A 27,531-nucleotide genomic window follows, 5' to 3' on the forward strand; every position below is an offset into this window, starting at 1 on the left:
GTTGAGTCAGCAGGAGCTGTGCAGTGCTGGCTCTCAGACACGCAGCAGCCAGCCTCCACCTCCACACACACACACACACACACACTGATCCGGGATGCGCCCGCTGTGCTCTCTGAGCGCCGGGCTGTGTGGGCCGAAGCTTTGTCTGAAAATAGAAAAGCCGGCTGCTTGTTTCTGTGGCGTCTCCTCTCCTCTCGTCTTTTCTCCTCTACTCTTTCATTCCTACTCCTCTCTCTCCCTCTCTCCTCCTCTGAAGCCTAGAGGGAATTTCAGGCTGCTCGTCAGCTCGTTAAAGCCTCACCCAAATCAAAAGAGTAATTAACTTCACAGCGAAGGCAGGAGCAGAGTGAGATTGATATCTCTCGCCCGCTGCTCGCTTCGCACCGGGGTTTTATTCACGGCCTCGGTGTGAGTTTACGGCTGATAGCACGGGCTCAGAAATTCAGCCGGACCCTAGCGATATGCTTTATAGCGTTTTATAATGTATAGGGCTTCAGATCTTCTATCAAGTGCTGTTCTTTATGCTATAATACTCAAACTGATATCTTAGCCTGTGGAATCTGTGGTTTCAACTGTGTTGCTTAGCATTGGTTAAAGTGTTACTAAGTGGTTGCTAAGGTGCTGCTGTGGTATAGGATTCACATACTAAGGTGCTCATATAATACAGGTGTTGGTTGCTAAAGTGTTGATTGGAAGTAGTTGGCCGTTAGGATGTTGCTAGGTGGTTGGGAAGGTGTTACTGTGATGTATGGGTTGGCTGCTAATGTGTTTTTAGGTGGCCACTAAGGTGTTGCTATTGTACGGCAGTGTTGCTAAGCTTTTACTGTGATATACATGTTGGTCGCAAAGACGTTGCTTGGCAGTTGCTAAAGTGTTGCTATTGTATCTCTGTTGGTTGCTGATGTGTTATTAATAAATTGCAAAGGTGTTGCATGCCACTTATCTGGTTATTCTAGATGGTTGCTAAGGTGTTGCTAGGTGGTTGCTATTGTGTTACTGTTGTCTCTTTGTCGCTGGTGTTGTTAGGTGTTGATAGATGGTTTATAAGGTGTTTCTTGATGTTTTTAGGTGGTTACTGTATGTTTCTTGTGATTGCTAAAGTGTTGATATAGGTGTTGATTGCAAAAGTGTTACTTGGTGGTTGTTAGGTGATGCTATATTAAAACTGTTGGCTGCTATAGTATAGGTGTTGGTGCTTGATGTTTTAGCTAAAAAAGAGGTAAAAATGAAAAAATATCATTTACATTTAAGGTATTTAGCAGACGCCCTTATCCAGAGCGACTTACAACAGTGCTTCGATGTTACTTCACATATCCAAAGCTAGTTTGTAGACTAGGATCAAGAGATACACAGAGCTTGATCATGTTTAGAACCCTAGGAACCTTTTTTTATATCAGATATTTATTCTGGATATGAAAGGATTTCACTTGCTAAGAACTGATTTTTTGTGTGGTGTTTTGTTCGTTTATGATTTTGTAAGAGTTTCTGGACCCGGGTGGAACACATTATTAAATTAGAGGTGTGTATGACTGTGCAGCGACACACTGAGCTGTGTTATGAAACTATCAATCGTAGCGCTATTCTCCTCAGGAGGAGGCTGATATGTTCTGCAGCAGAGTCCACACTTCATTCCTCTTTATCTCCTGAATGTGTGAGTTTTGGGTGCTTTGTACTTGATGGTGTATGATTTATGTTTGACCTTTCTCCTGCAGTTTAGGCTGCTGTTTCCTGCTGGAAGTACTGACTTCTCGGGGTATTTTAATCTGCTTAGCATAAAGGATTCCTCTGACAATAGCAGCAGAAGAAAGAAAGCACTCAGCGGCTGCTGCTGGTGCGTGCGGTTTGTTCAGGATGTAACGCATGTGTCTGATCTGCATGGCAGGGAAGCTTTGGTCGCGGAGCATCAAAGTAGCCTACAACATCCTCCACAAACTGGGAACCAAGCAGGAGCCCATGGTCCGGCCAGGAGACCGGGTGAGTAACAGGAACAGTGCACGGAAGCCTATATTTTCACAAAGCAAAAATCTAATAATACATTTGAGAATGTAAAAAATGATTTCTTAGCCTATTCAAAATTTGCATGGTTAGTTTCATTATAAATGTAATTTTAGTAACCATTTCTACTGGTAAGATTTTTAGCTAGAAGTCTGACAGGAAAAGCTAGACATATTACACTATTTCCTGGCCTGGGTTCAGGGTTAGTTAGAATCTGGTATGGAATCTGAGTATGAAAATCCAACATTTAGGAAATGCAGCATTGCTGATGATATTTTAAATATCAGAACCTGGCTTAATCAGCGTTTATAATCTGTATTTCTCTGCTTATAACAGTATGTTCAGGAAGGGTTAAATAAATCAACAGCAAAACTAAATGAAACTTTTAACTAATTACATATGTGAATAATATTTGCTTTAACCATTCCTCCACCAGTCACTGTAAAACTCTATTAAGTAAGCTAAGCACGGGGCACCGAGTGGTCCAGCAGGCTAAGTGCTGCTGGTTTGAATCCCGGTCATGCAGCTTGCCATCAGCTGCCGGAGTCCGAGAGAGCACAATTAGCCTTGCTCTCTCTGGGTAGGTAGATAGATGGTGCTCTTTTCCCTCATCACTCCTAGGGTGGCTGACTTCACGTGTATAGGTGCAGGCGTGTGCTAGTCTTCACCATCCTGGTGTTGTAGCATATACCTCTAAATAGCAGCTGAATGGGTGGGATAGTTGGCCTAGCTAAATTGGGTAGAAAAATAGGAAAAAAAAAAAAAAAAAGTTAGTTAAGCACATAGTATACAGTTTCTTTGAACAAACAACCTGTTTAATAATTAGGATTACTTTTTAGATTAAACTGGGCATTTACATTTATAGTATATGACTGATCATATTTGTATTTTCCTTTGCTGGTGGTTTGGAAAGGTTTGACTCTATAATAATTTACTGGGTTTAAAATATACAGAATTCAATTGTTGTGAGGTGGTGATAGGTGTGCCTATATTTTGTGTGTATTTTACAACATGTTTAAAACCCATTTTAGAAAAAAAGGAACTATCTTTTTAAATCCTTAAAACAATTTCATCTAATTAGACACTACTGAGAAACACAAAGTGAAATAACAGCATAGTTTCTTTTGTATCATTAGCACTACCTGTGACTGTGGCACACCTGCTAGCGTTTCTTTTTCCTGTAAAACACCCCATATTCCTCATTTGTAGAGTGTGTTAGAAACTTGTTAGTCTCACTTTGGTGTCACGTAAGTGTCTGAGGCTGTCTAGCGTCTGACACGTTTCTCTCTCTCTCTCTCTCCCTCTCTTTCTTATCTCTGTGTGTGCAGGTGGCGCTGGTCTTCCCTAACAACGATCCCGCCGCTTTCATGGTGGCCTTCTACGGCTGCTTGCTGGCTGAGGTGGTGCCCGTGCCCATCGAGGTGCCACTCACCAGGAAGGTAGGAACATGAGCAGCCCTGCCACAGCCTTTCAAAGCGTCTACCGGACTCAGCTGGTTTAATCAGACTGCACACTACATCATTTTACCCTGATTTTCATGTCATAGGCGAATCTGTTACAAGCTCCCACTCAGACTGGTGATTAATCTCTGCTCATGCCCGTTACGACCATTAATTAATCCCTCGAAACCTGAGGGTCTGTTTGTGGGGTCACACCGCAGTTCCTCTCCTCAGTTTTATCATGACTATATGATGTAAAGGTTATTTTAATAGTAGCTGCTAAATAAAGGGACCTGGTCCAAGTGGTCCAGCGGACTAAGAAGCTGCCACTATGATCAGGGAAAGAGATTGCTGGTTCGAATCCCGTTCATGTAGCTTGCCATCGGTTACCGGAGCCTTGAGAGTGCACTAGTGGCCTTGCTCTCTCTCTGGGTGGGTAGATAGCGCTCTCTCCCCACATCACTCCAAAGACTAATGTCAATCAGCACAAGGCGTCTGTGAGCTGATGTATCTGAACCGAGTCGCTGCGTTTTCCTCTGAGTGCACTGTGATGCTACAAGGCAATGCTGCATCAGCTCTAAAAGAGGCGGTGGCTGACTTTACATGTATTAGAGGAGGCATGTGCTAGTGTTCATCCTCCTGGTGTGTTGGGGCATCACTGGTGATAGGGGGAGTCCTAATAAGTGGTTTGGGTAATTGGCGTTAAAAATTAGAAGTAAAATTCAAAAAAAAAAAAGTCAGTATATGCCATTTTTATGTGTACTAGAGGAAACAACTACTTTTTTGGACAGTTTATTGTCCCAGAAATAACTCCATTAAATTATATAATTATCAATCTAGAATTTATTGATTTGGCTATAATGATAAATGATTCTTCAATAATGTTGTTATTGTGACTGGAATAATTGGAAATTGCACACATACATGCTAATACTGTAAGTTAGTGTGAATTAGAGTAAATGCTTGTTGAATGCTAGTGTGAGTATTTTAGAGATCTGACCTGAGGCGATGCCTCAAACCCCACACACAGCAACATCAGTACAACAGTACAGTGGTGGTCTGGAGTGAGTCAGTGTATCTGATATCTGTATCTGATATCTTAATATTGTTTTCTGGGATTGACCCGATATTGATATCCCTTTGTTTTAGTATAGCGTCTCTAGTTGTCAGAACATCAATACAATGCAAACAAAATGTAGATATATATTTCAGCAAGTGAAATATGGCAAGAAATATCTGATTTCTCATTTTTACATTGTTGCAAAAATATTTTGAAATAACTCAATTTATTATTAACTAAGCAGTGCCTATATCATTGCAATACCTTGGCAACCACCTAGCAACACCTTATCAAAACCCTGGTACCTGATCTCCTGTACCTTAGCAACACCTTACCAACCACCTGGCAACACTTAACTCATTAGCAGACATCAGATATTTTTATAACTGCAACACTGCTGGGAACAGTCGCAGTCTCTAGTTCAAAAATATTGTATTGGTTTTAAGTGATTATTAATTATGTACAGAAGATAAAAGATAAAATAATCTTCATAGTCCCTCTAGAAAAGTATTGCCAATAGAATAGGACTATGTGAAGCAGATAATCATGAGCCTGCTGGCACCAAGCCTAATGCCAGCTGTGGGCTAGAGGTGTATAAAGCCCCCCCGTATTGAGCTGTGGAGCTGTTCTCCAGAATGATGGTTCTCCTTCCAGTGTTCTTTACACTGAATGCCAGATGTCAGATCTTCATAGTAATGTTCTAAAAAGTCTAGTAGATAGCCTTCACTTCACAGTATAGGCAGTTACTCCAGCAAAGGTGTCACAATTATTTTGTTCATATAGTGTGTATTCACTCCACTGAGAAATGCAGTAAAGGCTTGTAGAAGTCAGCAAGAAGGATTGTTTAACCTAAAAATTGGAAAATGATTCCAAGAGTCTCTTCTTTTTTTGCTGAGATGAGTTCAGACATAGTCCCAGGAGCAGGTTGCTCAGGCTTCATTTCAGACTCCAAATAATGCAATAGACATTGCATTGGTTTGTGTAACATTAAGATCCCTCCAGGTGAAAGATGATGCGATTGCGCCAGAAGACCTCAGATTGCACACAGATAACAGATATCTTGTAATGTAAGAAGTTCATCCATTCTGCCATTTTTAAAAATAAAAATACTGTATCCACTTGCAGTGCTTGAAAAGCCGCATTTAATAATAATCTTCTTTTTTTTGATTTCGTGACAAGTTGCAGTCTCCCGACCCCCATCCCCCATACTTCCTCACAGCGTGAGCTCCCGGTTTTCAGGGCCAAGTCAACAGGCTTTGTGATACAAAATATTAATGTTTCTGTATTATTCATGTTTAATGTTAAGCGTTATGAAGGCCTTATGGAAAGTTCTGCGCCGCTCACTGTAAATATTGCAGGCGCCCCTCGTCTATTTTGGATCTGAGCTGTTTTTTGTCAAGTGTCTGTCTGAATAGAGCTGTGTGGAGACGCAGGCCTTGTCTCGCTGAAATGCATACGTTAGACTTTCTCATAACCGAAGAGAACCGGTTGGGGGAGGGGGGGGGGTGGTGTGTGTGTATTGATGTGTGTGTGAGTGTATGTGTGTGTGTGTGTGTGTGTATGGGGGGAGTGGCCCAGCCCTTTGGCAAGGTTCATTCTGATCCTTCATCAGTCCAAAAATTCCAGGAAAAGGACCTTGAAACTGGCAGAACACTCTCTGGCTTCCTTTCACTGCAACTCTACGCAGAGTCCAATAAAACTCTGTCCGCTTTCCAGCTGAACGTCGGCTGGATCTTTTTACACTTGTTGAATCGTAAGCACTGTGCAGATCTCTTGGAAGTGGAAAAATCACCTGCTGTAACTTATCTGGGTAAAAACTACATTGTTGAAAGTAAGAGTTTCTTGTGGAAATTTTAAGGTTCTTTAAACTGTGAAACTGTGAAAGAACCTTCAAGAAAAAGAAAGGGTATGACTCCACCAGCTTTACACATCTAGTGGATGAAAAATTTGCCCATTCTTCTTTGCAAAACTAGCTCAGCAGTTTAAAAGCAGTTCAGATCTTGCCACAAGTTCTCGATTGGGTTTAGGTCTGGACTTTTATTGGGCCATTCTAACACATAATTTATGTTTAGTTTAAACCTTTCCATTGTAGCTCTGGCTGTATGTTTAGGGTCATTGTCCTGCTGGAAGGTGAATCTCCTTCCCAGTCTCAAGACTTTTGCAGACTCCGACAGGTTTTCTTTTCTCATCCCTGACCAGCTTCCCTGTCCCTACTGAAGAGAAGCAGCCCCAGAGCATGATGCTGCCTTCACCATGTTTCACAGTGGGGATGGTGTGTTCAGAGTTATGTGCAGTGTTAATTCTCCACCACACATAGCATTTTGGATTTTGGACAAAAAGTCCAATTTTGGTCTGATCTGACAAAACACCTTATTTCCACATGTTAGCTGTGTCCCCAACATGGCTTCTAGCAAACTGCAAACTGTACTCTTTATGGATATCTTTAAGAAATGGTTTTCTTCTTGCCATTCTTCCATAAAGACCACATTTGTTTTGTGGACTAATAGTTGTCCTGTGGACAGATTCCCCCACCTGAGCGGTGGATCTCTGCATTTGTTCCAGAGTCACCATGGGCTTCTTTGCTGCATCTCTGATCAGTGCTCTCCTTGTTTGACCTGTAAGTTTAGACGGACGGACTTGTCTTGGTAGGTTTGCAGTTTTACCATACTCTTTCCATTTATTGAAATTCCAATGTATTGAACAGTGCTCTGTGAGATGTTGAAAGCTTGGGAAAACTTTTTTTAGCCTGAGCCTGCTTTAAACTTCTCCACAACCTTATTCTTGACCTATCTGGTGTGTTTTTTGGATTTTATGATGCTGTTTACTCCCCAATATTTTCTTAACCAACCTCTGAGGCCGTCACAGAGCAGCTGTGGAGTCATTAGCAGTTATCGGGCAACTTCTAAATGCAATTGTTTGCAATCAAAGAAAAGAGGCCTGAATACTTTTGCACACCACACTTTTCCGTTTTTTATTTGTAAAAATGTTTTGAATAATGCATAATTTTCTTTCCACTTCACAATTGTGTAACACTTTGTGTCGGTCTTTCACATTAAATTCCAATTAAATATATAATATAATAAATATAAAATATATTCCATTTATTTGTGGTTGTAATGTGACAAAATATGGAAAAGTTCAAGGCGTATAAGTACTTTTGCAAGCCACTGTAAATACATGTAATGTATGTTCAGGTAAATTGCTCAGATATGTATAATATCATACACTATGTTTTCTTTTTGGTTCTTTTCGTTATTTAAGCTCTCTAGTTGGTAGATGACGCCACACTGCTTTTTAAGTGAAGGAGTGAGTTGAGGAGGGTAGAAGTTCAGATGATGTAATGGCAACACAAGATTAAAATTCCACTTAATATAGTGTGGATCAAGGCCAGCAGAGAACAAACAAAATATTGATGGATTTTCTGTTTTTTGAAATGAAAAAACGCAGCATTTGAATGATTTCTTCTGACTGCCAGTGTATTACATTTGCATTGGTAAAATAATCATGTGGCATGGTAGCAGTTTAGCCTGCATTATTTTGACAAAAATAATGATCAAATCACTCACAAAACCACTCATCTGGGGCTGTGATAGGTCAGGATGCTTACAGCTCAGTGTAAACAGCATTGTGATTGGTTAGAGACATACCTGTCAGGTCTCTTGTTTTGGCTGGAAAACTACCGTATTTTACCCCTCTTTCCCACCGTCCTCCTGTATTACTATTTTCCCCTAAATTTTCTGTATTATATTATAATTAAAAAAAGAAAAACATTTCTGAAAATGTCACTAAACTTTTGAAAACTGATACCCAGACTGCTGCAAGTGGCAGTTATCGCGAGGTTAGTGAGGTTAGTGGATCAACTCTGAAACAACAAATCAGAGAGATGGATGGCTGCAAGGAGATAAAGGGCATTCCTGCGAAAAACACCATACTATGATAATACATTCTCATATGTACTATGTATATATGTATAATATCATCAACATACTCCTTCTGACTACTGAAAATACCATTAAAGACAACAAAACTATAAATATAATATAATAATTAATATAATAATATTAATTACTACATACTACTGAAGCTCGGTTGGGCAGGTGAGATGGCACGAAGCGGGCCATCTCACGGGTTCTTTTGCGGGTTCTGCAAAAAGTTTTCCTTATTTTTAAATCCAAAACTTGACAGATATGGTTCATTTTTATACTGGAGAGTTCTGCAACATCAGTATTTCACAAGCTAAAATTGTAATAACAATTGAAAATCTACATGTTTTCCATCTCTATAATGTACAGTAAGTATGTAAATAAAGAACACTGAGACTGAAGACTGAGGTGTGGACCCCCATACAGGACCTTGCAGTGCTAAAACTGACTCTAAGAGTTTGAAAGTCTTTGTTTTTAAAGCACACACACTCATATGTGCACACACTCACACGTTAGTTTTTTTTTTTTCCAGGCTGTTTTGGGAACACACAGTCATCTCTCACAGCTTAACTTCAGAAATAGGCCCGGCCGCCCCCGTGGTGTATTTCTGGCAGGTGGTGATGGATGTTTTGTATTGTGAGGCTGTTTAAAGCATGGCTTGGTGTTCTCTCTGTTTGGCGCGCTCCAGGACGCAGGCAGCCAGCAGATTGGTTTTCTTCTGGGCAGCTGTGGGGTGACGGTGGCTTTGACCAGCGATGCGTGCCATAAGGGGCTGCCCAAAGGACCCACCGGGGAAATACCCCAGTTCAAAGGTCAGTCCAATTCCAGCAAATACAGAGGTGTGTGTGCAGAGGTGAAGAATGGAGAAACAGAATGAGGGAAAAAAAAGAGTGTGTGTGGGAGCGTGCTGGGGCACCAAGGTCACGAAGGAGGAGTGTGTTTGTGTGTATTGTTATCTAAGCCAGGACGCCTGCAGTCAGCAGTTTTGCCCTCAGCTGCAGTGAGACAAGGGGTTTATAAATAGCACAGGGAGAGGTAACGAGTTTATGATACTGCTGTAATGCTGATATAGAACAGAAATATGAAATAGTGGATGTTCATTTACTCCCAAAGAGAGACAGAGAGAGAGAGAGTTAATATTAATAACTAATGATATACACTGTCATATCAGAATATTATGACCAGAATAATATTGTTTCTACATTGATTGTAGTCCAGCTGTTTCTCTGCATACTTTATTATCCTTCTTTCATCCTGTTCTTCAATGTTCAGGACACACAGGACCACCATATAGCTGGTCTTATTTGGGTGGTGGGTCATTCTGAACACTGCAGTTACTCTGACATATTTAGGGTCCTATCTTATGCACTGCGCAAGATATGTTGTGATGTCTGTGATGTGTATTTTAAAAAGTGAAGATGCTTGTGAATATATCTACACCATGGAGCGTGGTGGCCTGAAGTTCAGGTAAATTTCTGTCGTATTGCTATCTTGGCAATGGAAAACACAGGTGCACCAATGATTGATTAGAACCCTGACAACAGTTACCCTTTAGACATGCATTGCTATCGTCCTGCACACCCACTCATTGCACACACACACACACACACAAGGATGCACAGCAGTGCACAAAACTAACTTTTACATCAACAATAAACATTGCTGTTCCTCTAAATGACCTGCTCACACACCTTCACAGCGTTACCTGATACTCTTTTCCTGAAGTAATTAAAAGTTTCACAAACACCCTGTTTGTGGATGAAAACAACAGTGATTGACCAGAAAGGCTACGATTACTCAGATAACTCAGATAATTTGTACAATTGTGGTGACCAAAAAAAGCCTCTAAGAATGCATAGCACTCTTTACTCTGAGGTAAATGGGTAAAATCAGCAGAAGTTTCCACTGCTGTCAGCCAAGAACTTAAAGTTGAGGCTGCAGTGAATAGTGGATCACCAAAAATCTGAATTTCTTAGGGTCTGATCCAATCCTACATTGTTGTCTGGTCTGATACAACTAATTACATTATCCAACATCCTCAGGCTAATCTGAATCTGTCCAAAATATTAGATTTGTCAGAAAACTTTAAGAAAAATGACAATAGAATAATCACACCTCTGCCTTGAACATGCTAAAACTCTACTTTTTACAGACGTTCTCTGCTTGTTCAGGTGTACACACTGTATAGTCTGTCTGATTATTACTGCTGCTTTTCATAATGATTGCAGACACTGAAAAACATATTAATGCCTAACGCTGTTGTCTGAATACAAATTAATTTCATAATCATCGCATGTGTTTGTTGTTGCTGTTGATTTCCACAGGGTGGCCCAAGCTGCTGTGGTTCGTCACAGAGTCCAAACACCTCTCCAAGCCACCGCGCGACTGGTTCCCTCATATCAAAGACGCAAACAATGACACCGCCTATATAGAAGTAAGTGTGTCAATGGAGATATGAGGTCTCAGTTGGCCTGTCATGATAATTACATCAGCAGCTTTTCGTACTATGAATGGACATGGTATTGTCTATGGTGTCTATTGTATGTTTGTTCACATAACCTATATAACAGTGAACAGTATTTTAGCCATTCATGCAATACTAGACCAATGCTTCAATAACTGTGACTCCATACTCAGAGTGCAGTGTGGACTGCAGTAGGTGAAGAAAAAAGTATATATTTTTCAATCTGTGATTAATTCAAATTTTATTGTCTTTAAAATGTATAATTGCTTAGTATTGCTATTCTATTATCATTATGTCCCAATATTTCTTGGATTATAGTATTGTTTATCGCAATAATAACACAAAATCCTTATCGAGACATGCCTAGGTCTCTCTTACATTCAGCCATTTTTACTGACCACACACTGAGTGAATTTCCTCTCCTTTAGCCACTGTGAATTCTCTGTATTTTCCCTGTGATGGGCTGGAACCCATCGCTTGCCGGCATCCGTTTTCCATACGCTATTTTCCGCAGCCTCTTTTCAACTGCATTACTATCTCTCGTTCTTGGATATTCCATATCTTCAGCCTGCCAGCCGAGTGGAATAAAAATCAATAGTTCCTATCAATGTACGGGGAAGGACCTGCCCTCCATTAGTGGCATATCACAGAGTGGCTGATGAATGATTAACGCATGCTTAATTGTGAAGTGATGCTTGTGCCGGGGGGGTTTTAAGATCAGATAATGGCTTTTCCTGTTAAATCAAAACAAGGTAGTACATACAGTACCTCGGAGTGAAACATGGCTGCCTCAGTCTGGGCTGATTGATCAATTGAGGAATGAACCCTCAGCCCATCCATCACGAAGACACAGAAATCTGAGACCACTCCTACGCATGCTGTTCTATTAACAGACACAATGCAACATGTAATGGTTCAGACTTCAGGTCAGCTACAGTATATTAACGTTACTAATGGCTTTCCTATTTGGTCCTGCATATTGGCACATTTAGAGCCGTAATCTGTCAGCATTAGTAGCTTCTATTTTTGTATTTGTTCACATATGGATGCTTGTGTATCAGCTGGTTGATGGTGTGTGTCCTTATGTGTGTGTGTGTGTGTGTGTGTGTGTGTCTGTGTTTGATTGGCAGTATAAGACCTGTAAGGATGGAAGTGTTTTGGGCGTGACGGTGATGAGGATCGCTTTGCTCACACACTGCCAGGCCCTCACACAGTCTTGTGGATACACAGAGGGTGAGTTCCCACTATTTTACACATTTGTTTGTTTATGTTGTCTTCGAGTTTATTCTATGTGTAAATGTGTCACACGCTCAGTGTGCATTTATTACACATTTACACACACTTACAGCATTTACCTGACATTTACCTCTTATTCTGACTGACTTATGGATGAGTAATGTTCATAGGTATGTTCAAGAATCATATGTAGCAGCTATAGGCAATGTTTAGATCAACAATTAGAACTGGGAACTGGTGATCTTAATTCACTCAGTTGGATATAAAAGAAAAAAGAAAAAAAATCCAGTGATCAGAAACTCCCTGTTTGTGGAAGAATGTGCTAAAACAGCAGAAGTTTCCACTGCTGTCAGCTAAGAACAGAAAGCTGAGGGTGAGTACATTGAAGGAAAAAATATTTGATATTTGATTATCTGATTTTGTAAGGAAAACTAAAGCATAAACAGAAAACAAATATGAAAAAAACAAAATAAACAACAAATAAACAATGCTAGGATAACTTCAAGGAAAAAGACAAGCACAAAGACTAATAAAAAATAAGAAAACAAGAACCCTAATAGCTGAAAACAACACTGAGATAAAGAAACCAAACAAACCTGACATGCAAACATATTATCATAAGCACACAAAAGACTCCACACGAAACACTAAAACAAAGGGGCTTAAATACATAAGGAGGGTGAGGAACACCTGGGACCGGTAACAAGGGGGCGTGGTTACAAAGAAGACACAAGGCGACAACATTATTGGTTAGGGCGGAGCTGTGGCGAAGACAGGACAATTACACAGGCCATGTGCTCTAACAGCACATAGGGCAAGAAAACAAAACAGACTGAAAGGCAGGTCAGAAACAGAAGGAACAGACAAGGAATCACACAAGACATACAAAGGCTAAAGGTGTGATAGACAGCTGTCTTAAATTTCTGTCATCTGTATAAAAGACTCCACAGACTCAAATAATCAATCAAACTCTAGCAAGACCAAAGAGCTTTCTAAGGATATCAGGGACAAGATCATAGACCTGCAGAAGGCTTGAAAAAAGCTACAAAACCATAAGTAAGACGCTGGGTGAGAAGGAGACAACTTTTGGTGCTATAGTAAGAAAATGGAATAAATACAAAATGACTGTCAACCAACATGGACTTTGGGCTCCATGCAAAATCTCACCTAGTGGGGTACCCTTGATTATGAGGAAGGTAAGAGATCAGCCTTAAACTAGAACTAGAACTTGTTAATCATCTCAAGGCAGCTGGGACCACAGTCACCAAGAAGACCATTGGTACAATGGATTAAAATCCATAATGTATCCATAATGACTCAGAATTTACAGTCCAATTTAATCCTACATTGGTATCTGGTCTAATATTAATATTGGAAGAACAGGGCTGACCCACGTGCCAATCCAGATTCTAGCAGACTAGTAGACTCTTGCTCGTTCTTTCCAGACGAACCATAAACTTCCATCAGACAACTCAAAGACTAAAGGGATTAGTAGAAGTTGCTGAACTGTATTATTCTTGATGAGCGACCAGCGTCTCTTGTGGAAAATGTCAGATTGTGCAGCCTGTTGGAGCATTTAGAGCTCAGGTGTAATCTGCCAAGCAGAAAATACATTTCAGATACTGCTGTATTGACTCAACTGTACAACTGAGGGTCAGCATTGTCGGTGGCACAGTTAAAGGAAGTAAAAATAAAAGGGATAAAACTGATAGTTTATACATTAAATATAAACTCAGTGTCTCTTAACACAGTCTCACTGTGTACAATAGAGTTAAAAGGTTAAAAACTACCAGGGAGCAAAGACCAGCAGTTTATTCGCAGCATTACAATTCAGTACACTTCTAATGACAGATTTAAGTAAAAAGAGTATCGGATCAATGTCTCTCTGTGAACCACCACTAGAAATTTTCACTAAAAGCATGAATCCATTGACCCATCATGCCTTGTGTCAACAATCCTAGCTGGTGGCCAATGATATAACCCAACAAGGATAATGAAAGTTTTTTTTTTCTAATCACATAAAAAAATATATCTTGTAGCTGTTGTAGTTTCTCAGGGGCATTTGCTCTTTTACAGTCCTGCTGTAAAAGAGAAAATTTCAATGACTTTCCCTAAATCATAAAATATAGGCAAGGCTGATGCTGGACTGTATAAAATCCTTCACTTTTTACATTTTCTTTTCTTTAACATAAGAAAATTACCAAAAAGCCTTATTAACAGAATATTACAAAGAAGCTTTAATAATTAAATCTAATTTTAGATGTTTCAGTGTTTAATGAGTCTGTTCCATTATTTTCAGGAGACTTAGGCCCAATCCCATTTCTCTTTTATACTCTTAACCCTTGTTTTCAAGTATATCCCTTCCTCTTGGAGTAGGAGGTATGAAATGCTCAGTACAAGCAATTCATGCACCTTATACAAATATAGCTATAGCAGTGGAGTGCTAAAGTTCAGCAACCTAACTGCTGGTGAACTAGTTAACTTTAGAGCATCGTATGACTTCAGAATTCATTAATTCCTCTGTGATGAGAAGCTGAAATGATCTTTTACTATTTTTTTATTTTATTATCTTTTAATTTTATGTTTCTGTTCTGTTGCACCATTTAAGGTAGATGGGGAAAGCTAGCTTGCTTGAAACTGAGACGATTTTTTTGTTTGTTTGTTATAATAAAAACAGCCATAAAACATTCAAAATACTACACTTTAAACTATGGTAATATAATGCTTATCATAATATTCAAATTTGTGTGTTTCTTTGATTGCTTGTGTCGCCATCTCGCCATTGAATTCTCAAAGCCCTCCAAGGGTGCCTGTCAGGGTGCACAGCAAGGAGACTTGGAGAGCGAACGCAAATGCTAGTAATTTATTTACAAACAAGAAAATAAAACAAAACTTAACAACAGAGATACACAATAGGACTGGATATAAAGAAACACATAAACAACCTGTCTGGCGTGATAAATGCACAAGAACCGACAAACAAATGCTGAAACAAAGGGGCTATATATACACAGAAGAGGACAGGAAAGAGGAAACACCTGGGGACAGGTAACAAAGGGGTGGAGCTACAAATGACACATGTGGGAGCACTGAAGACAGGGGAGAATAACACAGAGAGCCATGTGTTAGGAAAACGTGGAGACAGACAAGGGACAGGTCGAGAATGTGACCGAAAAATCTCTGTTTTCACAGTTTCACAGATTGTTTTTACACCTTCAAAGTTTATTTTTTGTCCTCATCATCCCAAACACATTAGGACTGATGTGTAGATGTTGAATTGACATTGAGGTCTAGGAACATCAGTCTGGTGTTCTGCCAGCAGCAGCAGATTCTGCAGATTCTGCAGTTTGATTTGATCAAATGTTATTCTGTTCTGTCTGTGTGCTTCTCTCAGTAAGAGCTTCTTCATCATTTCAGCAGTGTTGAATTGTCTGCTCACAGTGGAAGAATTGACACAAACACCTGTTGATTAGAAGCGAGAGCGGAGCTTATTTTCTCTCTTTTCTCTCTAAATCGAAAGCTGTAAGTTACAGAGGTCTGCCAGGTCCTGCACAGTTGTTGGTCCCATTTTCTCAGTTTGAACAGTTTTAGTTTTATTTGAATTGGACTACATGTCTTACATTTTTTTTAAGTGGAGCATCTCATATCTAAACTTCCTTAGAAATAAATGAGTAATATCTCCTTAATATCTATTAATAAAGTTTCTCTTCTTTACTACAAAATGTGAAATTAAACCTTAACAATGGAATTTACCTAAATGATTTAACCATGCCTCTTGTTGTGTGTGTCTCTCTCTGTTCCAGCTGAGACCATAGTGAATGTATTAGACTTTAAGAAGGATGTTGGATTGTGGCACGGCATTCTGACGGTAAGTCCCGACTCTTGAAGGCTGATCATTTTTTCTTGAAGTCAAACGATATGAGAAATGCTGACGTAACGCGTGTTTCCCTCAGAGCGTGATGAATATGATGCACGTGATCAGCATTCCCTACTCCCTGATGAAGGTCAACCCGCTCTCTTGGATTCAGAAAGTGTGCCAGTACAAAGGTCTGTCCCTCTTCTAATGGTTTCACTCAATACCTCAACCTGTTTTTCATTGACTGGGAAAATCTGCTTTTGGCCACAGTGCACCAGCTAGCTGGAATTTACTACAGGAATAATCATTTGACATTTTTTATTTCTAACCACAACTTCACTTTTTCTGAATTTAACTGTTTTACTTGAATTTAATTATTTAAATTCAATGTATTTTTTTATTTAAAAAAAATGTTGATGGCCTCTTTAATTAGTAATTAGTATGGTGATTAACTTATTATTTCAGTCATTATAGTTAGTTCAGTCTCATTTTATTTTCTTGTATATTTTTTATATTATTTTGCATTTGTTTAATATTGTATTATTTTGTTAGCCTGTATATATTGAAAGTAAACAAGGCCAAGTTGCCTTGAATTTGTACATGTTTTTTATTTGTTCTGGTTTAATTTGTCATTGATTTGTTAATTTTAATATAAAAAATAAAAATATATATATATATGTATGTATATATATTATAACTTTTTATGCTGTTTAAAATGTGCATTTTTTAATCTACATTTTTCTTTATTAAACTTGTTACTGTAACTGCTTAGCTATATTTAAAAATATTTAATCTTTTGAAAAAGCATAGCTATCACCCTCACAATATGTACTTGAAAAAGTAAAAAACAGTTGATTGATTAATCGATAGATTAATCCAAATAGATTGTTTTATAAATATAGTGGACTCTGCTGTTAATGTAGTCTGCTGAAGTGTAATGATTGTTGCATGTGTGTGTGTGTGTGTGTGTGCAGCTAAAGTGGCGTGTGTGAAGAGCAGAGATATGCACTGGGCCTTGGTGGCCCACAGGGACCAGAGAGACATCAACCTGAGCTCACTGCGCATGCTGGTGGTGGCTGACGGATCCAACCCATGTGAGTTAATTATTCATCTGTTTGTCCTTCGCACTTTTCTCTCTCTCTCTTTCTAGGTCTCACTTAATCTGTACATTTCCCTATTTTCTCCTTTTTCTTTTTTTCAGACTTTCTTGTTTGTCTCATTCATTCAATCACTCACTGTTTCTCTCTCTGTCTCTGTCTCTCTTTCCCTGTGACTCTTTTCCTTGCCATCTCTTCTGAGCACAGCCTTTCTCTCTCTCTCTCTCTCTCTCTCTCTCCATCTCTCTCTCTCTCTCTCTCTCTCTCTCCATCTCTCCTTGTGGTTGTGTTTGTTTTTCATCATATAACTGTGGTGTGAAAATTAAGGCTAATGCTTGAACAGCTGTTTACATGACCAGTGCACTGTGTGTGTGTGTGTGTGTGTGTGTGTGTGTGTGTGTACATGTTTGTGTATATTGCGTGCAGTGAGACTGTGCTTAAGGGCAGTGAGATGTATTACGCATGAGTTCCATTTCTTACAAGCTCTCTGCATGCATGCATACACACACACACACACACACATGCGTTTAGTCTTATATCAGGCTCTATCAGGCTCTCAAATAGCTGTGCAGGTGTGAGTGTGTGTATATACTGTGTGTGTATATGTGTGTGTGTATATGTGTGTTTGTGTGTGTCAGATAAGTGCTTCATTATCACTCCTGGCTCTGATATAACATTGTTGTGCTCAAGCCTCCAGCACACACTGAAATGATTATGATATTGATTAGGAAGTAATGAGGAATGACATCCACCCTCGATTATTGTTTCCCCCTCTCTCTCTCTCTCTCTCTCTCTCTTTCTTTCTCTCTCTTTCTCTTTCTGGCTACAGGGTCTATCTCGTCATGTGACGCATTCCTAAACGTCTTCCAGAGTAAGGGGCTGAGGCCGGAGGTCATTTGTCCGTGTGCCAGCTCCCCTGAAGCTCTCACTGTGGCAATCAGGAGGTGAGCAATAGCCGATCCTGCCACTCTCACACTCTCATCACTAAAATCTGTCTGGTTAAAAATACTCAACAGTGACACTGTGACAACTAGTATTATTAAAACAAGTGAATAATTAACATTCAACATTATTGTTATAGTTATTGTTTACAAATGAGTGCAATTATATTATATTATATTATTATAAACTATGATTAAAAATAAGATATAGATCGCAAAGATTTATCATGACAGGGCAACTGTTAACATCCCCTAAAGTCCTTGGTATCCTTGAGGTTCAAGCTTCACACAGTTACATATAGTATTGATACACTTAAAACCCCATATTCATTTTTTTTTTCTTAAATCAGCGATATTAAAAAAAAATATATATATTTTTTTTAAGAGTAACAGTGTCTACTGCCCAAGGACTGCTGGTTGGCTTTATACTCCCCTAGCCCACGTCTGAGACCCATTCTATGCCAAAGTTCTATACAAAGACTAGACAAGCTTTTTTTCTGTGTGCCTTTGCACATATGTAATAATATAATCTTTTATTCTCATATAGAGCTTTTCTAGAACATTTTTCTATATGCTTACAATCAATAGTAGGTATAAGATTGTGTTCAAGAAACATTCAACACCCAAAAAGTAAAGATTCAACATTTGGCAGACACATCAACATGATAATAATATAACAAGTAGACAACAGAAATTAGTTTTAGAGAAAATTAAACAGAGGGGAGGCCATAGACAAGACAAAAGAGAAGAGTCTTGAGATTAGATTTAAGAATGGAAAGAGAGGAAGATTGTTTGACTGCAATTGGGAGAGAGTTCCATAGCTGAGGAGCGAGTCTGGAAAATGCCTGATCACCAAAGCAGAGTTTAGAAGATGGGACTTTAAGAAACCCAGCAACAGAAGACCTAAGAGATCGAGACGGTTTTTTAGGTAAAAAGGAGGTTGGAGAGAGGTCAGTACAGTGCAGTAGGTCCAACTAATTTAACCCCTTAAAAGGCCAGGATTTTTGTCAATTGTCTGCTTGATATTACACCTCTAAATCTTAATGATTTCTATTCAAGCATCACATAAAAAAACTTTAATGTTTGATGAGGAACTTTTCTGAAAATCATTATTGTAATTGTAATAGAAAGTATAGAAAAATATTTAAGTAAATCGGCAACTTTAAAAATATAAGGAATAAAATCATAAAATTGTCTCTTTCCTGGACTTCATTTTGAAATCAATACAAATTCTGAATACAAATCAAACACTTCATGTCCTCCAAACCTTTAGTTTCATTATGTTTGTCTAGTTTTTAAGTCTATTTTTGAACCTGCAGAATTTGGGTTGATTTCTGTTACTGATCTGGAATTATTAAGTGGAGTAGAGAGTGAACACGCAGCTTCTCCAATTGTCCTGTAGGAGAATTCAAGGACCTCAAATTTTCAGAATGTAAATAACTTATTTTACTGCAGAAAAAAGGGTTTTGTATCAGCTACACCTGTAGCCCTTATATGGGACCTGGCATGTTATTGGGTTAAAGTAGCTGAATTAATGCATTAGAGTGGGTGTTCACAAATACAGTAAATACAGTAAATGTAATAGCCGCTTGTGGGTCACTTTTCTTGCTTTGATTTTAGGTTGGCGAGGGCACATTAATATAAAAGTGAAACAGAACTCAATACTCAATGTTTAATATGTCCTGCCCTCCCACCCTCACACTTATTATGAACCTTTAGTTCAACCCAATGATTCATTATGACACCATGTTTCCGTGATTCATTCATTGTCATCATTTTGTTGACCAAAGTAGTGAAAATCTGCCAGTTCTGCATCTGACTGTGCTCACAGAGCAGTGACTATCACAGGACGTCAGCTTTCAAATCTGCTTTCAGAGCGTTTTTTTATATCGTCCTATAGCGTTCAGGCCGTGGGAGAGCTCCTATAAGCAACGCAAAGCTCTGCCTGCCTGCTTTAATGCGTTTTCCAAAACCATTTACAAGAAATAATATTTTCTTAGAGCGGTCCTGTAATTACGGCTCTGGAGAAGTCTGACATATCTATACTGCGACCCAGCCGAACGCAGCATATGGTTTCCATTCTGGAGGATTAGCTCTGTCTCTGGTCATTTCTGCTGCCTGCGTCCTCTTTCATGACACTGTTCAAGTGAAAAAAGGAAAAAAAAGCCTTTTATGAAACTCGAGCAAAAAAAAGGAAAAATTAAATGAGTAAAAAGCTAATAAAACCTCCTCTGACGGCATCGCATGCACAGATGAGGAAAGGCTCCATCCACAGAGAAACACCATTCTGAACTCAGCCGGTGATAAATAACTCCAGTGCTGGTTTTGTCATCGGGGAAATGACATCATTTAATTTGTAATTCACAGATGTAACCAACAGACCAGTCATGACCCCCTTAGCTGTGCCTCTCACACCACCCCCAAACACTTCTCTCTCTCTCACACACACACACACACACACACACACACTCCTCTTTACACAGCTCTTCACACCCCATTAAGTAAATGTACTGGAAAAGCATGTTTTCAGGGTTCACAAAAACTGCCATTATTTTATTCCTAATATTTTCTCCCCCTTTTCACACCCACACACACATATATAGTACCACCCAAAAGTTTGGACACACCTGATTGAATGATTCCTCCTGCATTAAGAATTTTGTTTTGGTGAATTTCAGTTAAATGCATGAGTTTTTTTTATTATCTTAAAGACATTTTGACCTAATGCTCATGCTTAAATACTTGTAATCTGTTTCTAAGAAATCCAAATACTTAAGTCAATGTTTTCCTTTCCAAAATAAACAAGAATAAAATGCACCAATGCCGATATCTTATATTCATGTATATATGTCTTTCAATGCAGATATACACATTTAAAACATACAGAGAGACTACAAACCCTGGTATAACTTTAGAAACAAATGTAACATTTATTTGCTCTACAATTTAGCTTTTAACCAACTGTCTTTATGCAAACAACAAAATAATTTTTTTTTGATCAGTGTTGGCCAATTGTAGTAGCATGGCCAGCTCTGATTACTTGGTCCTTCTCCAGCATATAATAAATACATCAGCAAGTATTAGTTTTAAACAGAGACTGTAAAAAAAGATGGACGCCGTGTCACTGTTCCCATTCATTTAATGAAAATGAAGCCAAAATCTTCTGCCATGTTGGCGATCCTGATACCCGAGTCTGCGCAGTAGAGACCAGAGGAGGGAGAAAGATTGTGGAGAGACAGCCTTCTCATTTAAATAATCCCGCCCCTGAGGACTGCCTCGAGGTCACAGGCTGCAGAGCAGAGCGGAGCAGAGCTGACGGTCTAGTTTGGTCCCGCCCATAACCAGCCCTTTTACAAAAACCACACCTTTTTGAATAGAGTTGAATAACGTTTTAAAAACGAATTCTGTGGGGACATAAAAATTTGACAATATAAGCAGAGCTTACACTAGAATTACATTATATTGAAAAAAAAAACGTGATTGAAATTTGTCTGTTTTGCCATTGAAACCTATGGGGATGGGTGGGGTTACACAGCTTTCTGCAACTGAACAGCAGGGGGCGCCCGACCTGTGGTGGCTTCACTTTTGAGAGACGATGCTCTGTCCAGCTATACACAGTCTATGGTTTCAAACATGAGCCACACACATCATAGTTCTTTAGGTTAGATGTTACCAATTCTAGCAATCTAACAGAAGTGCAATTGAATCACCACCTTCAAGTTAGTGCATCACGATGCACTGATGTGACTTTACACCCCTGCTGTGTTTGTGTTTGGCCCAGGCCCACAGATGACAGCAACCAGCCGCCGGGTCGAGGGGTCCTGTCCATGCAGGGTCTGAGCCATGGAGTCATCAGAGTGGACACGGAGGAGCGTCTCTCTGTACTGACAGTGCAGGACGTGGGCACGGTCATGCCTGGAGGTACACGCACACCCACACACACACTCACATGACTCACCCACACAGTTGTGAGTCATACACAGAGACACACTTAGATATACACACACACACACACACACACACAACACACCGTTACACCCACACACCCACCCCCAACAAAACACAATCAGTCCAATTTAGATTTGTAATGTCAATATAGAGTCAGATCTGCAATATTGTTGGACCGGTGAGGGATTTTGCATGGGAGCTCCAAACCTTGTTATAAAACTAATAACACAGTGTTAGATTTGCCACGGCATTCTGAAGGACATGTAAACAAACAGTGCAGACAACGCATTTGATGCAGTTATTAAAAACATAAGCCTACAAGAGCTTAGAAATGAAACCACACTAGATCACTACAATAATTATCATCGATTGTTTTGAATGTTGCAACGTTCATTCTTTCTACACTGTGTGTCCAAATGTTTGTAGACACTGCTTGTAATAAATGCCTCCAGTATTGAGCTGTAAAGCAGTGGATCTGAGTTTTTCTAGAATGATAGTGCTCCATCCAGTACTTCTGGGATGAGTTGGGGAGTTGTTTTTCTTAGTCATATGAGACGGTTGCTCAAACTAAATCAGGATAATCTCTTTTTTAATATCCCTGATTTCAGAAGAAATACTAAATGAGAAAGTGTTCCAAAACCACCTACGTTCTGCCCTAGCATTACGAAATACAGTGCACTTAGCCAATGCTCCCAACAGGCTTACAATGTTAGCCATTGTTGCAAAGTGTTATCCATTCAAAGAAGTCACCGTTTTTACACCATTAACAAGGTCAAAGTAGCTCCACGCTTTATTTTCAAGAATTCCGAAGACCCTGACATTTAAAACAAGGCACTAAGAACTTTACAAGTTTGCAAGTAGTTTATTAAAACAAGGCAGTTTATACACACAGTGCTCTGAGGTATTTCTCTTGCCGCCACCTTGAAACTTTTATGTATGAATTGTATCAGTCAGGTTGTAAGGAGCAGTGTTGTAAAGCCTCTCTGCTGAAGTACAGCTTTATACAGGAGTTTTAGTTGAGTTCTCCACCACCGGGGCTGGAGTAGCATTAGTGTTAGCAGCTAACCTCTATTTCCCCGGAGAGCACTGCTGGAGTAGCATTAGCATTACTTGCTAACCACACTAGCTCTTCAAAGACTTCAAAGAGGAGTATATCGTACTGTAGTCTGCGTGTTTACCGTGTAAAAACAACCTCTAGCTAATATCGCCCTAGCTTACTAGGAACACTAGCAGTTAGCCGCTAATGCTAATGCTCCAGCCTACTGCTTACAGCTTACTGCAAATAAACAGAAGTGCTTTATTCACACAAAAACTGTTTTCAGGATAGAAATCTGTGTAGATTAACATCCAGCACTCGTTTGACTTTAAAAGAAAGTTTTTATTATTACATTTGTGTTTACTAAGCTTAGCTTAGCTTAACTTAGTTAGCTACCTCCCCACCACCACCCAGCAGAGAGACCTGCTGAATTAGAAGTTCCTTATAGTGTCTCTTAAAATGCACCTTATAATCCAGCGCACCTAATGTATGAAAATAGACCAGAAAATAGACCTTCATTGATAATGTGCTTTATAATACTGTGCGCCTTATAATGCATAAAATACAGTAAGTCACAAAAATCTACTGACAAGCATTTACCAATAGGTAACAAACTGCAAAATGAATTCAGTGGAAATGCATGAATCTTATAGTGATATAAGAAAAACTGCCTGAAGGTACTGTGTATATAGATTTCTTTGCTTGGGCCACTATTGTTAGTATTGTAAGCTTGTTGGGAGCAACGGCTAAAACACTGTATTTACTGATTCTGGGGGTGAATGGAGGTGAGCTATTTGACAAAAGTTCATACTCGGTATCATGTTTCAGTAAATCCCAAGTCCATTTCACACCAGATTTCTCTTTTAATATGAAGCAAATGCAAAAACACAAATATATTTTAAATGTAGAGTGAGGAATGAGTTTCAAAACAATGGCCTAGTATCTGACTATGTGACTAGTATCTGTATTATATTATTCTGATTTTATCCACTTGCATTTACACTTGGTAGTCAAATGCATCTCAAGTTAGTCAGAATGAAATCTGGTTGCTGTTAGGGATAGAATTGGTTGATGCACTTGTTGTGCTGCAGTTATTACTGGTGTTATGGTTGTTGAATGTATCTTGGAGAGACAGATGTATTTAAACTGCCATAACATGTGACTCAACTCCTAAAGTGTTTTGAGTAATCAGATTTATACATGTTTTAAATTCGTTTTGGGTGTGTTTTCATTTTAGTGTGCTTTGGTCTTATTCATATTTGATCCCAATTCTCACAATGGATAAGGTGTTCATGTGTAAACAGGGTCTATATTCGCTCCAAAACAAAATCATCCTCTTTCATCTCTGACTCCAACTCGAGTCCTGCCTGAGCCGAGGGTTTATATTTCAGTGATGAAACGCTCTTTGGTTTTTGGGGGCTAAATTCTGAGCTGTGCATCTTCTGTGCTTTGGGACTGAATCTATTTGCTGTTCTTATTGGCTCATAAACATGTGTGCTTTTGCTCTTTTGCTGTTCCCACAGCTTTGATGTGTGTGGTGAAACCAGAGGGAGTTCCTCAGCTGTGCCGAACTGATGAGATCGGAGAGTTGTGCGTGTGTTCAGTCGCCACGGGAACATCGTACTATGGGCTCTCAGGCATGACGAAGAACACCTTTGAGGTTCGCGCACAAAATCTGCAGTCATTAGAGTGCCTCTCCATTTGGAGTTTTTTTTACTGCTACAGTGATACAATTTTAACACCTTGATGTCGACTTTTTGGTTGTCTTCCAATACATGAGATGAATTGGATCATTTTTTAATGTGACTGCATCATAGTATATCTCAGCTGTGTGTTTATTTCATGGTACATCTTCATTAACCTTTACATTTTGTACAGATCTTGAAATGTCAAAAATAGTCAATAGGTTATTTTTTATACAGTAGAATTGATTTGTAATTAATAACAGATCATTCCTTGCGTTGCTATGTCAATTTCTATCTTACCACCCGCCGCAAACAGTCTGTTTTCACACCTTGCACCTGCGCCATTAAAATAGCCACAGAGTTTACGAATATATATTTACAACTAGGGATCGTGGTGGTCTGGGAGTCATGTGTGATCAGGTAAATGTCTGGCGTATTGCTATCTTGACAGCGGAAAACACAGATGCGCCACTGACTGATTAAAACCCTGACAACAGTCACCCGTCAGATGTTCACTCTGTCGTTCTGTCTTGCTAATGCTGGTGCGCCATGCACAGACCCAACTTTTACATCAACAATTAACAGAATACAGAATAAAATAACATCTGCTGAGAAGCGCAGAAGGGCTGCGCCATTAAAATACCAATCCACCAAATTACCAATTCACCAAGAGTTCACCTTGCTCTTAAAGAGAATGGAAAGTGACACACTGATTGGTTTAATTTCACGTTACGTCCATAAAACACCTATAATTAATAAAGATAACTAGTCCATGCCTTTTGCGCGCTTTGAGTCGTACAATACTTTTATAGTCATTACGAAGCCAAAGACACACTGACACACCATAAATCAAGGAATTGTTTTTTCTGTTTGTAGGTTTTCCCCATGAGTAACTCTGGTGCTCCTATCAGTGAGTACCCCTTCACTCGGACGGGCCTGCTGGGCTTCGTAGGGCCGGGGGGCTTGGTCTTCATTGCTGGCAAGATGGACGGCCTTATGGTGGTCAGTGGGAGGAGGCACAATGCAGATGATATTGTTGCCACCGCGTTGGCTGTGGAGCCCATGAAGTTTGTGTATAGGGGCAGGTGAGTCAGTGCTGCTGTAAAGCTTTGATAAAAAAAAACAAAAAAACATAACATTTCATATCTAAACTTTTCTGATTTAGACCATACATTTAAACCGCTAACTAGAAAGCTAATGCTTATGCTAGTTTACCCCTATGGAAACCCAGTAACCATAATATATACCTTTTTGTGGAATTCATAGCATTATTAGCTTATAGTCATGTAATGCAAATACATATTAAGTTAGCAAATTTAGCTTGTTCTTATACATGCAGAACCAGGATTACACTGTCACGGGCTACCCTGGTTTTAATCACAGTTTTCATGCATCTTGGCATGTTCTCCTCCACCAGTCTTACACACTGCTTTTGGATAAATTTATGCCACTCCTGGTGCACAAATTCTAGCAGTTCAGCTTGGTTTGATGGCTTGTGATCATCCATCTTCCTTTTGATTATATTCTAGAGGTTTTCAATTTGGTAAAATCAAAGAAGCTCATAATTTTTAATTGATCTCTTATTTTTATATAAAAAAGTATAAAAAGAAGCACTCCTATACACACACACATGGGTCATTTCCAGCATGTGTGGAATCTTGTTTGGCTACAGTGTGTTAATCAGTCCTACAGTTTGCACAGTAAGTGTATGTACACAGGAGAGTGTGGAGAGCTGTTAACCCGGGTTTGGAAGCTGTTTGAGTGCTTTGTAGAACTTTGCTTGAACTGTTAAAACTGTTTCTGGATGGGGAGCATTCAACACATTCCTGTGCACACTGTTACTGACTCTATCCTGCTCTTTAAAAGAGTGTGTTTGTGTGCTTGTCGCTGTGCAGGATAGCCGTATTCTCTGTGACGGTGCTGCATGACGAGCGTATTGTGGTGGTGGCTGAGCAGAGGCCTGACTCCACTGAGGAGGACAGCTTTCAGTGGATGAGTCGAGTGCTGCAGGTATGTATGTCTTATTTTCTCTCTATAAGACTCTATTTTGGACAGTTCTGTTTGTTTGTTTTTCCAGAGTCTCCAGTAGTAATAAAGAGAAATTTTGTTTGATAGTGTGATCATACAGTTGAGTTTAGTGAACCTTACAATTTTTGTTGTTTTTATGCTATAAATTTAGTTTACATTACATGACCGCTTAATTCTAACAACAAATCAGGAGATGGTTCGAATGCTGTTCATGTACCTTGCCATCGGCTGCCGGAGCCCTGAGAAAGCACAATTGGCCTTGCTCTCTCTGGGTGGGTAGATGGCGTTCTCTCCCTTTATTACTCCAAAAGGTGATGTTAATCAGATGTAAAAATCTGTGAGCTGATGTAGCAGAACCAAGTCACTGCGCTTTCCATCAGCAGCAGGGGTGGCTAGCTTCACATGTATCAGAGGAGGCATGTGCTAGTCTTCACCCTCCTGGTGTTGGAGCATCACTAGTGATAGGAGGAGTTCTATTGAGTGGGTTGGGTAATTGTCTGTATAAATTGGGGAGAAAATGGAAAACAAATTAGAAATAAAATACAAATCTAACAACAGTACTACATAATTAGTCCCTTACATAATATTACATTTACATTCTGTTTACATACATTTTCTGTATAGACAGTCTGCTCTAACAAATGTAGGCTTGTTGTCTCTGAAATCAGAAAAGGCTGAAATGGAATGCATGATTTTTCATTCCTCAAAACAATACTGCACATATGAAGCAACTAACTCTGATAATTTAATATTAGTTGAAGGATTATATTCTTTTCTCATCATATTTCTGCTTGTGTCAGTGAGCAGTAATAAAAAGAAAATA

The 27,531-nt window shown here is 39.3% G+C and overlaps 1 protein-coding gene across 11 annotated transcripts in view; it reads left to right on the forward strand.

Moving 5' to 3' along the window:
* The window catches only part of dip2ca (disco-interacting protein 2 homolog Ca), a 190,742-nt gene that overhangs the window by 129,472 nt on the left and 33,739 nt on the right, over positions 1-27,531 (forward strand). For all 11 annotated transcript variants that reach the window (XM_049463090.1, XM_022681072.2, XM_022681076.2 and 8 more), the window contains 13 exons: positions 1,883-1,974; positions 3,324-3,434; positions 9,106-9,229; positions 10,742-10,851; positions 12,012-12,114; positions 15,921-15,985; positions 16,071-16,164; positions 16,948-17,067; positions 17,900-18,014; positions 21,793-21,932; positions 24,519-24,655; positions 25,557-25,765; positions 26,576-26,690. In XM_049463090.1, the coding sequence (XP_049319047.1) occupies positions 1,883-1,974; positions 3,324-3,434; positions 9,106-9,229; positions 10,742-10,851; positions 12,012-12,114; positions 15,921-15,985; positions 16,071-16,164; positions 16,948-17,067; positions 17,900-18,014; positions 21,793-21,932; positions 24,519-24,655; positions 25,557-25,765; positions 26,576-26,690 (1,535 nt within the window). The remainder of the gene's footprint in view (positions 1-1,882; positions 1,975-3,323; positions 3,435-9,105; positions 9,230-10,741; positions 10,852-12,011; positions 12,115-15,920; positions 15,986-16,070; positions 16,165-16,947; positions 17,068-17,899; positions 18,015-21,792; positions 21,933-24,518; positions 24,656-25,556; positions 25,766-26,575; positions 26,691-27,531) is intronic.

This window comes from Astyanax mexicanus, chromosome 1 (assembly GCF_023375975.1).
Source record: "Astyanax mexicanus isolate ESR-SI-001 chromosome 1, AstMex3_surface, whole genome shotgun sequence".
In the NCBI taxonomy this organism is placed as follows: domain Eukaryota; kingdom Metazoa; phylum Chordata; class Actinopteri; order Characiformes; family Acestrorhamphidae; genus Astyanax; species Astyanax mexicanus.